This window comes from Pimephales promelas, chromosome 13 (assembly GCF_988280905.1).
Source record: "Pimephales promelas chromosome 13, fPimPro1.hap1.1, whole genome shotgun sequence".
Taxonomy (NCBI): domain Eukaryota; kingdom Metazoa; phylum Chordata; class Actinopteri; order Cypriniformes; family Leuciscidae; genus Pimephales; species Pimephales promelas.
This window is the reverse complement of record NC_142781.1, coordinates 14,614,440-14,627,688: the sequence shown is the minus strand read 5'-3', so window position 1 is coordinate 14,627,688 and position 13,249 is coordinate 14,614,440. Positions and strand designations below refer to the sequence as shown.

The 13,249-nt window shown below is 40.2% G+C and overlaps 1 protein-coding gene across 2 annotated transcripts in view; it reads right to left on the bottom strand.

The window, feature by feature from the left end:
- Positions 1 to 78: 78 nt before the first annotated feature.
- The window catches only part of prrc2c (proline-rich coiled-coil 2C), a 35,993-nt gene continuing 22,822 nt past the window's right edge, over positions 79 to 13,249 (bottom strand). Inside the window, exons 16-33 of one of the 2 annotated variants that reach the window (XM_039693189.2) lie at positions 12,823 to 12,983; positions 10,449 to 10,603; positions 9,943 to 10,327; positions 9,659 to 9,744; positions 9,345 to 9,539; positions 8,841 to 9,092; positions 8,338 to 8,430; positions 8,155 to 8,256; positions 7,748 to 7,934; positions 7,448 to 7,645; positions 6,819 to 6,940; positions 6,512 to 6,684; positions 6,181 to 6,415; positions 5,756 to 6,064; positions 5,441 to 5,544; positions 4,943 to 5,090; positions 4,641 to 4,865; positions 79 to 1,881 (exon numbers count right to left, since the gene is read on the bottom strand). In XM_039693189.2, coding sequence (XP_039549123.2) covers positions 1,633 to 1,881; positions 4,641 to 4,865; positions 4,943 to 5,090; positions 5,441 to 5,544; positions 5,756 to 6,064; positions 6,181 to 6,415; positions 6,512 to 6,684; positions 6,819 to 6,940; positions 7,448 to 7,645; positions 7,748 to 7,934; positions 8,155 to 8,256; positions 8,338 to 8,430; positions 8,841 to 9,092; positions 9,345 to 9,539; positions 9,659 to 9,744; positions 9,943 to 10,327; positions 10,449 to 10,603; positions 12,823 to 12,983 — 3,379 coding nt within the window. In that variant the 3' untranslated portion in view covers positions 79 to 1,632. The remainder of the gene's footprint in view (positions 1,882 to 4,640; positions 4,866 to 4,942; positions 5,091 to 5,440; positions 5,545 to 5,755; positions 6,065 to 6,180; positions 6,416 to 6,511; positions 6,685 to 6,818; positions 6,941 to 7,447; positions 7,646 to 7,747; positions 7,935 to 8,154; positions 8,257 to 8,337; positions 8,431 to 8,840; positions 9,093 to 9,344; positions 9,540 to 9,658; positions 9,745 to 9,942; positions 10,328 to 10,448; positions 10,604 to 12,822; positions 12,984 to 13,249) is intronic. The other variant, XM_039693190.2, reaches the window with a different exon arrangement.

Here is a 13,249-nt window from a genome sequence, read left to right as displayed (position 1 = left end):
AGTGGCGTTTGCTTGTTTTGCATGCATTAAGGTATTTTACTGAATTCAGCACCACAAAACAAACATGACCACAGCTCATTTTTTTACAGCATATTATTTTATTAGTTTCTGTAACCAAACCAGGAGAATGTAAATAAGACCTTACATATTTTAATACAGCGATTTAACCCCTGTACAAGTAAAACAAAACAGAAATCAAAAAAAGAAAAGAAAAACAAATCAATTCCCTCTCCTCCCCTTCTGTTTGTAGCTTCTCATATCTACTAAAACAAGAAATGGGGGGGCCATACTGAAACCTTTGTTCAACTGTATGCCCCTTTGCAATAGCAACCCAAGAGGAGTGGTTTGGAGAAAGACCTTGTATACTCAGGCCTGTGGTCACCATAACAGGGTAGTCCAAAACATCTGCGAACCTGTTCAAGACTTGCATCACTCCTGCCCCAAACCCCCCATTGAGTTTGGCTGCCATACGCTCAACATTTCTCTTTCTAAACTTGCAGCTCGTTACCATTGAACCTAAAATCCTTGACCACTAACCCCAACCCCACCCCCTCTGCAGTGATTGGTCAGGAGAGTCAGAGTTGGTCAGCAGCATGGTTGGGAGCTGTGTGGAGAGGCTGGAAGGTGAAAGAATGGAGTTATAGAAGTGGGCGTGTCTACATCGGTCATCGGTCACAGAAAAGGGGAGGGGCTTAAGCTTAGGACATATCAAACATAGGCCTGGTCTGGAGGAACCGTTTACAAAAAAAGAAAATATTCCATCATAATTCTACTATATGTTGACCAAGCTGAGCCATCTTTGCCAAAATCATATTCATCTAAAAGGATTCATGTCTCTTGAAGCCTAACCTTTGGCTAAAGATTCAAGGTTATTTTTGCGCACACACGCAAACGCACAATCTTCAATTCTTGCAGGCGTACACTACTGACCGAGAAGGCAAGAGGGAAGGCTCACAGTGGAGACTGTAATTATCAATGAATTAATCAGAAATGTCGGTAATCAATTCCTAATCTGCTGAAATGACTTTCTATGTATCGTTAAGGCCAATACACATGGTTGAAGAGAAAGAATGAAAGAGCAGGAAATGTTGAGAGGTGTACACACAAACACAATAATTATATGCAAGTGTGTGTAGACATTTCATTGTATCTTTATCGCCATAACCTCAACATTGTTTCTCGAGAACATCAAGAACAGAAATTGGAGAAAACATCTTCAATAAAAAAAAGAGATATTTGCCTTCCTAAAACGTGTTTTCTTTACATGCGGAAATGTGAAAGTGAAAAGTAAATCATATTGCTATTAAAAATGGCATTCTCACTGTAACTTGTGTTGATGTCTACCTTCATTGCTCACTGGGGATGTACAGTTCACACAATGGAGGGGCGCTTTCTCTGTAATGCCAACCACAGCAGAGAGAAAGGATGAACTGATAAAAAGATGAGGAAAAAGGGCACAGTAAGTGTGAGAAATGCACATCACCTCGTAAAATTAACCTCCATCACTCTACTTCCCTACACTTCTCTGCTCCTTTCAGGTGCTATAGGACGTCACCCCCCTCCCCTCTCCCAAGCCTCCGGCCTCTCAGTCCATCCTTCCATCCATGTGCCCTTTCTGAAGCAACTGAACGGCTACTTGCTCTCCTCTGGTTTAATGGCCTGCGGTTTGATCGGACCCGTCCGTATGGGTTTGGTTGTTGCTAGAGCAGGTTTGTCAGACTCTGCGCGGTCGGATGGCGCCCCCTGGTGATTTGAAGTGATGCTGTCGGTGGGTTTGCCTGCTCCTTCCATGCGGGTGGGCTTGCTTACTGGAGCCTTGAGTTGTTGCTGCTCAGAGAAGAACTTGTGGGTAGACTGTAATACCTCAGCTCTCTGTTTAGCCTGAGAGAGAGAGAGAGAGAGAGATAGAGAGAGAGAGAGAGAGAGAAAGAGAGAGAAATAGAAAAGAGAGAAAAAGAAAGAAATATTCAAAGGCAATATAGAAAGTGAAATATAGAAATAGAAAACCTCTAAAGCATGTCCACATGTAATTATCGACCCATAATCGTTTTTTTATTCCTGATTTAAGCATTTTCTAATAACCGGGTATCGGTTTTGTTTTACCGATAAATATAAAATAACGTCTCTCAGTAAACTTTAACATAACAGCCATTAATGCACAAATAAATGTTAAATGCTTCATATGTAATTTAAACGTGGCACTAAAAAAGAGAATCTCACAGAGAGATGAATGCATTAATTTCTTGATTTTAATCGATTCTCATTTTGATTAACCAGTATTGATTCTTAAATACCTAGAATCTATCCAGTAGTCTATGTGGTTTAAGTTGATGCGTGAACAAAACAAAACATCCATTCCATCAAATATATATAAGATAAATATAGACCCTTTTACAGTTGGTAAACATGGTGACGTTTTTTCGTGGGCGGAGCTTAGGTGGAGGCAGAAAGATCCATCTGGCCGCTTCACTAACGCTAGTTAGCTAGGATTGTTAGCTTGTTTTTTTTTAACAATGACTGGAGAAAATCCGATATTATCTTAATGTGTAAGGTCACTCAGGACCGCGATTGTTATTTCCAAAAGTTATTTTTAACGGACGGAACCAGATTGGCCGACCCGTAGCCGCCTACACACTCACTCAATGCATGGACGATCTGACAGGATTAACGTACGCTACCTCGGTTGAGTGGCCTGACTTCTACACCTACCTTATAGAGAAAACGATCGTAAAGAGAAACTGAGGGCATATAAACCTTTAGATGCCTATATAATCCTGTACAAGACTTGAGTGTACGATCCGCAGTTCTGCCGAGTCAGCGCCGAGACCACGACAATGTAAAGAGTGACATTACAGTGCGATTTTAATGATGTGAATATTTTCTAGAAATAAAAGTTCCAGATACAGCATATTCATTTTTCATCAATTCTTGCACCAAACAACACAACAAGATGACATTTAATAATAGTAACAATTATTTAAGCTCCTTATTATGTAGCTGAATCTGTGCTGTTTTGCATTGGCCGCCTCCAGTTTTCACTTTGTTTTGCCTCCAGGTAGCGCCATGATGTAACTGTGACATCGGCGCAAAAGGGGTCTATATATAAAATAAATATATATAAAATAAATAAATATATATATATATATATATATATATATATATATAGATGTATAGTCCTTGCATTCTTTCTTAACACACCTGAATGAAAGGCTCATTATGCAGGTCATTGTCTTCTTAGGTGTGAATCAGAGCATTATTCATGATCCTTCACGCCCCTATGCATATTGCCTTTCCAAACAAAAAGTGTTTTACAAAATTTTAATCAATCTATTGTTTTATGTGAATGATTAGGCAGGATGATGTTGGAGAAAAAAAATCTAGGAGACAACATCCATTAGTCAACAGTATTGTGGACACATTTAGTGTGTTTTGTAGCCTTTTTTTCCCGAAACTTTAATTTTTAGTTTTTTTAATAACCATGCATGCATAAACATTCTCAAAAATGTACATACTTGTTGCTCACATATTATGGTAGCCCTGTTTATAGTGAATGGAGTGTAATGCCATCTTTGTCATTAATATGTTTAAGCAACTAAAAAAAGCACAAATGTCAGGGTATGTAAAAACATCAAGGACCCCAAAAATCCCTTAGATCACAAAGGGTTCAATTCCTAAGCTTATTTTGGATTTCCTTCTGATATTAAAAAAAACTTTGAAGCCTCCCCTTACCCACATACAGTTAAGTAAATAAACAAATGGTATGATTTTAAAAATATTGTCCAAAATATTATAAAACCCTGGACAATGTGTTTTTGAATCTTGTTTTTGAAAGTGCCAACCACGGTACCAGGTTAACCCCTTCAACCCGAAGTGTTTTTTTTATATCCAGATGCAGCTCACATGTAGAGGGACTATACAAAAATATAACATTTCATTTTTGAGTTATTCTGTCAAATAAGAAAAATATGCAAAGTCAAAAAATATATATTTATTTATATTATCTTTTATTAGCGGTTTCTCAGCATGAAAATGTCCAAATGTAATGTAATTTTTTTTAAACTAAAAAAGTATTCTATCAAACGATACCTACCTTTTGACTAGTTATGAGTCTTTAGTTCTTTTTATGTCGCTTAGAATTGTTTTTTATAAATGCCTTCCAAATGTGTGAGGACTAAACAAAAAGGCTACCTTTGTTCCAAATGATGTAACTTTTGATTACTTAATGCCATCACCTCACCACAAAATTTGGAGGAACTTCCCCAAAAAAGATTTGTCCCTCTACCATATTTTCTTTGTAATTGCATGTCAAACAAGATAGATATGCAAAACCGAAATAGAAATGATATATATTTTTAGTCTTTTAACAGCAGTTTCACAGCATGAGAATGTCCATATGTAAATGTAATTTATATTTTCAAAAGTTTTGAAAAGTGTTCCATCAAATGAAACCTACCTTTTGACTCACCTTGCTATAGTTTTGGAGTTATGAATCTTTAGTTTTGTGCGTCAAAAACCTCTAAAAATGCACTCAGGGCTTAAATTATTTTAAATGAGGCCCCCTGGTTGAGAACCAATGCCGTAAAGTCATCATGAAATCAAAACCACACTTTTACCTTAATAAATGTATTCACAACGCTCACCTTAAGGTCCTGTTCTGCTTTTAGGGCAGCCTGTGTTCCGCGGGGTACTAACGGGGGACCAGAAGGTCCACGTGGAGGGTGCTGGGGTCTGGGATGGGGCATCAGACCACCGCTCAGGTTAGGGGACATGGGTGGACCCATGGGTGAACGCTGTACACCTCCAGGAAAGGAATTTCCATGGGGTGGACGTACCAATGGAGACACCATGTTGGCCTGAGACAACATCTGTAAGCATGATAGAGACGAGAAACACAGTTAATCCTACAGAAGTGTTATTAAATTAAGATTTCCCAAAAACTTACTTGGTGTCTGTAGTGGCTGACCTGTGGGTTGAACTGTCCTGGGAAGTGCTGGGCAATGCGCATTCCTGCAGATGCCGACTGGAACTGTTTGGGATACAGCATGCTGTTCATCTTGCTAGACTGACTACTGGGGCTTGTAGAGCTCGCCCTGAGAGCACAAACAAAGATGTCAGAAAACACACAAAATATGCTTATGACATAAAACGGATATGCATCCAGTACACAAAAAAGCTCCAAGCTAAAGGTTATTTTCCAGCCAATGAGCTGTAATTGAGCATCTGTCTGTTGGTCTAGTTTTTGCTCTGGTGTGTTCTGCACCATTGACACTAATCAGACCCCATCAGTGGCTTTTCGGCCAATTGAGCATGTTCAATTGTCAGGAGAGTTTACTGAAACAAACCATGAGAGGAAAAACTCAAGTAACAAATGCAAGCAAACGAAAACGGTTTGGGGTGTCTGGGCCTTAAGCTGGATGGTTTTGCATGCATACACACTCACCTATAAGGGCTAGATGTGGGGGTAGTGCTTCTGGCGCTGATAGGTGGTGTTCCAGGCTTCATATCCATTCCACCACTGAAGAGCTTCAGATCCATCTCACACATCTACAACAGATAAAAAGCATGCATGTTTCAAGTGTGGAGGAAATAATCTACTACAGGGTCTACAATGAAAACTTGCCAAGCAGCAAAGATGATTAAATTTCCCTGGTAAATTACTAAATTACTATTGCAAGCAAATCAAACCACTTATGAAGTGCAATACATTTTAAAATTATAAAAAAAAAAATTAATAGCAGTGCATTTGTGGACAAACCTTATTGGAAGGCTGCATCATACTGTGTGTATTCTGACCAATAAGGCCACGGTAGGGCGGATTGCTGGGGGGCTGGCGGTTGAGGCTGGGAGGCGGGCCTTGGGGAGGGGTCGGAGGAAGGGACTGAGGCAAAGCCAAGAGCGGCTGTCCACCACCAGAGCCGAAGTTGGGCAAAGACAACTGTGAACCTGGCACAGGAACGGTCACCTGCTGTAGGGCAGAGCTGGGACTGTGTGTTGAGCTGTAGTAGCTGCTCTGCTGCTGGACTTGTCCAGAGTACAGGTTGGAGTGCTGACTCATTCCCTGACGCTGCAGATCATCAAACATGGACAAAACACACAGTTTAGATCAAGGTCATGGTAGACTGAAAAAGTGGGAAGGAGGAAATTTTAATTAGCCACAAGCAATTGAAATTAAATTCTGACCTGCAGTAGGTGCGTGTCTATCAGCTGTGATCCTCCCATGCCAGAGGGCTGATTCATTTGCGGTTCAAACAGGATTGGGATGTGTTGGGTGTTTGAGGTCTGTTGAAAGGCCAGGTTGGACTGAGGCTTGCCCAAATCTGGGGGCTGCACTCCAGGGTAACTATGCAGTGGTGTCCCAGACAGCATCATGGCAGATGTCTGGGAGAGGCTGTTCTGCATAAATGCCTGCTGAGACCTGTGAAGGGAAGAGCACACAATAAAAAATATTGAAAAATTATTTATTACATATAAAATTGTTGGATGCAAAAGAGTTAAAAGCAGTCTGCAGTACCTGTAGCTTTGTAAGGAGGAGCTGAAGAGATCTTGCTGTTGAGACACTGGAGGTCCAGTGTTGAGGCTAAGCTGGGCCTGGTGCTGATGCTGGTGTTGGTGTTGGTGTTGGTGTTGATGCTGCCCCTGAAGAGGAGCGTAGATGGGGATGGGGATCTGCTGCACCCCTGTGGGCTATATGGAACAAATCATTACAGGGTGTCAACCAATCTCAATTTCAGGAAAATAGGACTACTGGAAACATTCTTCCAAGATAATGACTTGACAAGCTGATCCTGCTGGAGGAAGACACTGGTTGTGGGTGATACCTGTGAAAGTCCAGGCTGATAGCCTTGCTGTTGGGCTAAAGTAGGAGGAGCCAAGCGAGGGTGGGGCGCACTGAACAAGTGGCTTGTGTCCATGTAGAAGGCCGGGATTTGAGTTGCAGTACCTACACGATTAGAAAAAAAAAATTTAAAAAGTTGATCGCTAATTCAAAAGACTTGCATGCAGATGAAGATAGTCATATCAATTAGAAATGGTAACATGCGTATTGTTCAGAAGTCCGTGGTCAATTAGTAAAGAAATTAATGCTTTTCAGCAAGGATGCATTTAATTAATCAAAAGTGACAATAAAAAAAATGTTAAACATTTTCTATTTTAAAATAAATGCTGTTTTTTTTAAAACTTTCTATTCAACAAATAATCTTGAAGAAAAAAGTATCACAGTCTCCACAAAAATATTAAGCAGAATTGAAATTTCCTAATATTAATTTTTTTACAGCTTTTTTAAATCAAATGAATGCAGCCTTGGTGAGCATGGACTTCTTTTAAAAGGCTTACCAACGACCTTTGATCTTTTGAACAATAAATGTATTAAATCAAATGAACATTAATGATCATTAAAAAGACAATGTTCAAAATGAATGAGGGTGTTGTGGTCTATAAATAAAGGTACCTGCTGCAGACTGGGATACGAACACCTGTGGGGTCTGTTGCTGCGGTAACAGAGAAGGCGCACAGCCCAGTTGGGAAAAGTTAGTGTTGGACATAACTGAACTCTGCAGTTGCTGGGGCTTCACCTTACAGATGTTGGGAGGGTCAGAGGCAGATGTGCTCTTCGTGCTTAGAGAGGACGTTGTGTAGGTCGCAGATCCTGTGTAATAGAGGACCGATATTAAAATTGCCAATTTCTGTTTAAAACGCTTCTACCAGCACACCCCATGAAAGGGTCAAAGCATAAAGGGTAAACTCCTACCAGACAGTGAGGTGCTGGGGGTGACAGAGGCCACAGGTATCTGAGGCACTGAAGCACTGGAGAAGGAGTTGAAGGAGGCACTGCCTGATCCTCCTCCACTGGTGATGGGGGAAGCAGAGGAGGTGACAGGAGAGCTCTTTTCCCCCAGACTAGGCGAGTTCTCCCAAGCCTTGCGTGCTGATTCCATCTGCAGGAAAAAGGTGAGAAGCAATTTTGGTGGCATCTGTCTTCACATACTTGTATAAAGTATGTTTTGTGATTATTTATGACTGGTGAAACTATTAAAAAAAAAAAAAAAACCTGGCCTAAACTTCTTGTGTTTTGCTGCCTTTGATTAATGGATCAGCATTCGTAAAACGAATGAATGAATTCAGTGCGAAAAATGAATCATTCAGTGTGCGTCTTACTTTGAGTGTGAGGTCTACAGTAGCAGGAGAGACTGTGGCAAGGCTAGAGCTTTGCTGCAGGGCTTCTCTTCGCTGAATAGGTAACGGGTGCGGGAGAGCCACCTGAACCAACAACCAAGAAAAGGATCAGAACACAGGAAAAACTACAAATACAAAGATTGATAGAAGCACTGAAGCACTTACAGGGGTCACAAGGCTCTCCTCCATTTTTGTCCCTGGAGTGGGGACGTTGTCAGCTAAAGAGGACGACGGGATTGTGTAATCAGTCACCGATTCCTGCACAATAAATAGACACTGTCAGGGAAAAATAAACTCTACAATTAATTTTTCTACAAAATTTACACTACTAATCAAAAGTTTGTGCTTGTAAAAGTCTCTTACTCTCAACAGGGCTACATTTATTTGAGTAACAGACAATTTAAAAATTTGATTAAATATTCTTGAGCATAAATGTTGAAAACAGCTGTGCCGTACAATATTTTTGTGAAAAGTGATTTTTTTTCTAAATTCTTTGATGAATTTCAAATAATGCTGTTCTTTTGAACTTTTTGTAACATAAAATGTCTTTAATGACACTTAGGATAAATTTAATGCCACCTCTCTGAAGAAAAACAAATTTTCCAAACTCACTTTTGAACAGGAGTTTACAAAGGAAAGAATTGAAGCAGTAGGATATTATGTTGCACCTTAGAGCTGCTGGAGTATTCTGCTGATGGAGCAGTGATCATTCCCTCAATATCTCCACCCATCTCAGGAACGTTGTCTTTAGTAGGTGAGCTGGAGTCTCTGTCTCGACTGCCTCCAGTCCCACTTTTATCCAGACCCTCTCCGTCGGACTGACGCACATCTTTGGCAGCCTTGCGGTTCTTGAGCGAACGCTCTTTACCAATGGGTCCAGGTTTATATTCCTTGTGTTCCAGAGGAGGGATGTCAGGTAACTGCAGAGGAGAAATTCATTTTTAAACGTTCATTTTTCACCTATATACACAAAAGTCTGAAACCACAAATGAAAAAGTTTCTATTTTGCATATCAGCACAACAATTTGTCCCCCTTTTGCTACTGACAACAGCTAATTTCACAGCCGTGCCATATATCTCGCAAACATACAAATATTGTTTCACTTGAAAATTCTGCTGCATTATGTGATGCAAATGCTGCTGCACATTCTATAGAAAAAAGCAGGGACTACCTTCTGAGGTTTGACAGGTCCAGCACGGGGCTGTTTTTGTCTCTGCTCTTTGGGTTCGGGTAGTTTATTATCAGAGGTTTTCTCTAGCAGGGTGGGCACTCCATCACTCTCAGTGCTGCCTGCTGAAGAGGGGGCACCAAACTGGATGCTGTCCATACCCAGCTCAACCCCAGTGTCTGTGACAGCTTTCACACCCTAAAAACACACACACACCACCACTTACTAAAGTTTAGAATTTCAAAATGGTGCTAGTCAGCCCGTTACAGTTTCAACACTGGTTTAATTCTTATTCAATTCAAATATCCTTCTCACACCTCAGGTGTAACAGTCCCAGTAAATGAAGTAAGGGGTTTGTTCCAGGCACTGACAGAGGGAGGCTGGGGAGGGCTGATCGGTCCAACTACAATAGAAAAAGAAATGGGACAACCATCAGATACAGAACTGTTATTAACATTAAAACAAAGAAAAAAAGATGTCAAGAAAAAAAAAACTCCCTGCTCTTAATTTATTTCTTAGTTTTTCAAGAAACTATTCATGTAAACATTAATAAAGGCAGTATGCGGTGTAAGTAAACATGGGTTTAAGTTGAGACACTTACGTTTCTTGACGTCAGAGAGAACAGTGGAGCCAGCCACCTTGTTCTCCCACAGTTCAGTACCCAGGGTGTTGTGCGTCTGACTCTTGGCAGAGAAGTCTACCGGTGCAGGAGCCAGAGGTGCAACAGCACCCTCAAGAGGCTGGGGCGGGCTAGTGCTCTGACTAGAGGCAGGCAGATTGTGCTGAGACACAGAGATGGCTTGCTGTGGTTGAGGTTGCTGCAGGACAGACTGGGGCTGTGGAGCTGGGGCTGATGGTTGCTGCTGCTGCTGCTGCCCTGCTGCCATTCCTTGCTGCTGTTGCTGTTGTTTTTTGGCAAACCGCGGAGGAAGTTTAGAACCGCCACCTCCCCTGCCCTTCTCTCCAGAGCCCTTTTTACTCCAGTTCTGCAAAGCATTTGGACAGACATAGATGATATTGGATGAAATTTTGGCATTGCACCAACTGCCATGGTTCAATGCATGAAATACATGAATGCAAACAGCCAATACTAAATTCTTTCCACACCTGTGACGTCTGCTCTTCCTTCTTCCTTCGTTCCTCATCCTGCAAGCGTTTCTGCTGTTTCCGTGAAACAACCTCAGTGAACCCATCATCGGTAGTGTTTGACTGAGGGTCCTCCAGCGTTGTGACTTCTGGGTGGTCATCAATGATCACTACACCTGTGGAAGAGAAAAAAGGACAAATGAGTTTCAAACCCTTTTATTCATTTTACCAATATTAACCCTCTGAGACCTAAGGGTATTTTAACAATTAATTTTACGTCTGGTGTTATTTACTAAAAAAAGCTTGTAAAACATCAACGCTTTGGTGCACAGACAATCGACACAGCTCTTTTTTTTCAGGACAAATTGAACTTTCAGCATATTTGTGTTGCATTGATGTCACCTGAATGTAAAATAAGTTATGGGACCATAAATACAAATGAAAAAATAAATCGGAAATTGAATAACTCAAATATTTATTGAAATCACACACAAATAAATAAAAGCTAAGCAAAGTTCCTCTGGAAAATAGTTTGTTCATGTCTTTGGAGTCCTGGAGCACAGGAATAAACATTATAACTTGTACAGAACAAAAACTATTGACATTTTTCCAAAAGAAGTCCAGGCGCTTTGGGCCTCAAGAAATTCACTGGTGCCAAGCCTCAAAACAGTTCCTATCAGCAATCACACAGTGGGCCACATCACAGGTTTTGCATTTCTATTTTATTTATTCTTTTATTTATTATCTTCTTTTTATACTTTTATACTACTTTTATTCTACTATAATACTTGTTTACAGTAAATAAATAAATGGCACTTCAGCTGGGTCTATCCTGGTAATCTAGTTCCTCATCTGTCAAAAAGCTCTGTTCTCCTGAAAATCCTTCATCCTGCAATGCACCAAAATAGGCAAACGCTTTATTTACGTCCATTTCTCTGTGTTTCTCTGTGTTTCTCTGTGAAACGCGCGTCTCTGTGCGTCTCTATCTCTCTAAACTATATCAGCGCTTGGTTCATTCGTAATGACGCACACCAATGTTTACGACGGATCAGCCTGTAATTGGTCAAAAACCATCACGTGAAAACATCAACACCAAAATGGCAGCTAGCATAGAGCTAGCGGCAAAAACGACAGAATATTTATAAATTATGGACTTCAAGAGTATAAAAGTTTGATATACGCGATTGGATTTATTGCTGAAAACCTCTGAAAGGAAGCACAAGTTCCAGACTGGATAGAAAACCTTCTGTAAAGGCTAGAAAGACACCAAGACACCCCCGTGATGGCTAGCTCGTTAGCTTTCTGCTGGAAAAAAACGGTAAGAAAAATCGATAAATCTGTCATCGAGTTATGTAAACATTTATCGGAGGTGGCCTGTGGCGTTGTTGACGATGCCGTCGGTCTCAGAGGGTTAAGAATTAGTAACACAATACTACTTTAATACAACTCCAAATTTGTAAAATGGATATAAAATAAATTAGATTTGAGGAATACGATTAGTTCATTTATTTACCAATTTAAATGACAAAAGAAAAAAAATCCAATGTTTTCACTGACCAAATTAATTGCGTTTTTGATTTTGATGGCTGCAATGCCATCAGGGCAGACCAAATAAAAGAGAAAAGACTAGAATATCCAACTTAATATCCAGGCATTTTAAAAGTTCAATAACCAGGCAAACCGATAATAGGTTAGGCAAAGTGCAAAACCAGTTATTGTTTAAGACAATAACAATAACTAAAAGGTATGAAATCGGTACATGGGTAGATGTACTCGCCAAAAGTTATGGGTGACTTGCATTTGTGCGAAGGTACCATTGTGATTTGGTGGCACAGAGATGTATAACGCCATCAAGACGACATCTTTTCTAGGAAGCAAAACAATGCCACGCATAATTCTGCACATGCTAAAAAGTGGTTTCTAGACACTACACCATAGAAGTGACGAGGTTCACTGCCTGCAGTCTAGATCTGTCTCATCATAAAAAGGAGACAACGATGACCAGACTGTTTAGAAGCTGTTATGTATTAGTCGAGATTCTGCAAAATTCCACTTGCAGTTATTATTCCTCAATTGCCAAACATCAAAAAAGTGTAATTAAAATGAAAGGTGATGTGCCAGAGGAAAACATGCCAATCATCACAATTAATTTATTTTTTACTTAAATACACTTAAGTTTGTCAGTGAAAACTGAAAATCTTGATTTTATTGCATTCTACAAAATGTTCCAACATTTCTGGATTTGGGGTTGTAATATTAAAACTTCTTGCTTGGAGCGAATCAGCTAGCTAAAACGTCAGGGATAGAGTCACTAAAAACGGTCTATTAATTACAATAAAAAAGGTTGCTACTGGGTGTAACTACTGCTATATAGACAGAACTCTTGAATACTCACTGGCATAATTGTTGAGATCGAACTGAGACAAAGCATTTTCTTTCTCTTTGGGTTTTTTGACAGCTTGTTTTGCTTCTTCTTTCCGCCGACTGGGTGCTTGATCTTTCCCAGCCTTTTGACCTGAACCAGCCTGAGCAGCCTCTGCATTCTGAGCAGCAGCACTACAGGGAATAGAGAGAAAATATTAGCTCATCAGAAAATCAGAGCAAGGCAGATTCAAATATGTTTCCAATAATGCTTTAATAAAGCAGGAAGCCATGAAAGGCTGAAGTATACTCAGAGCACCTTTAAAATTAAGCAACTGAATAGATGGTCTAAGCGATGTCACGTCTTTTTTAGGCCGAAACATTTTTTTCTCACATACCGCAAACATCTCACTATCTGCAAGCTGCCTGTCCCCTGAAAAAACCTTAAAAAAAAAAAATCT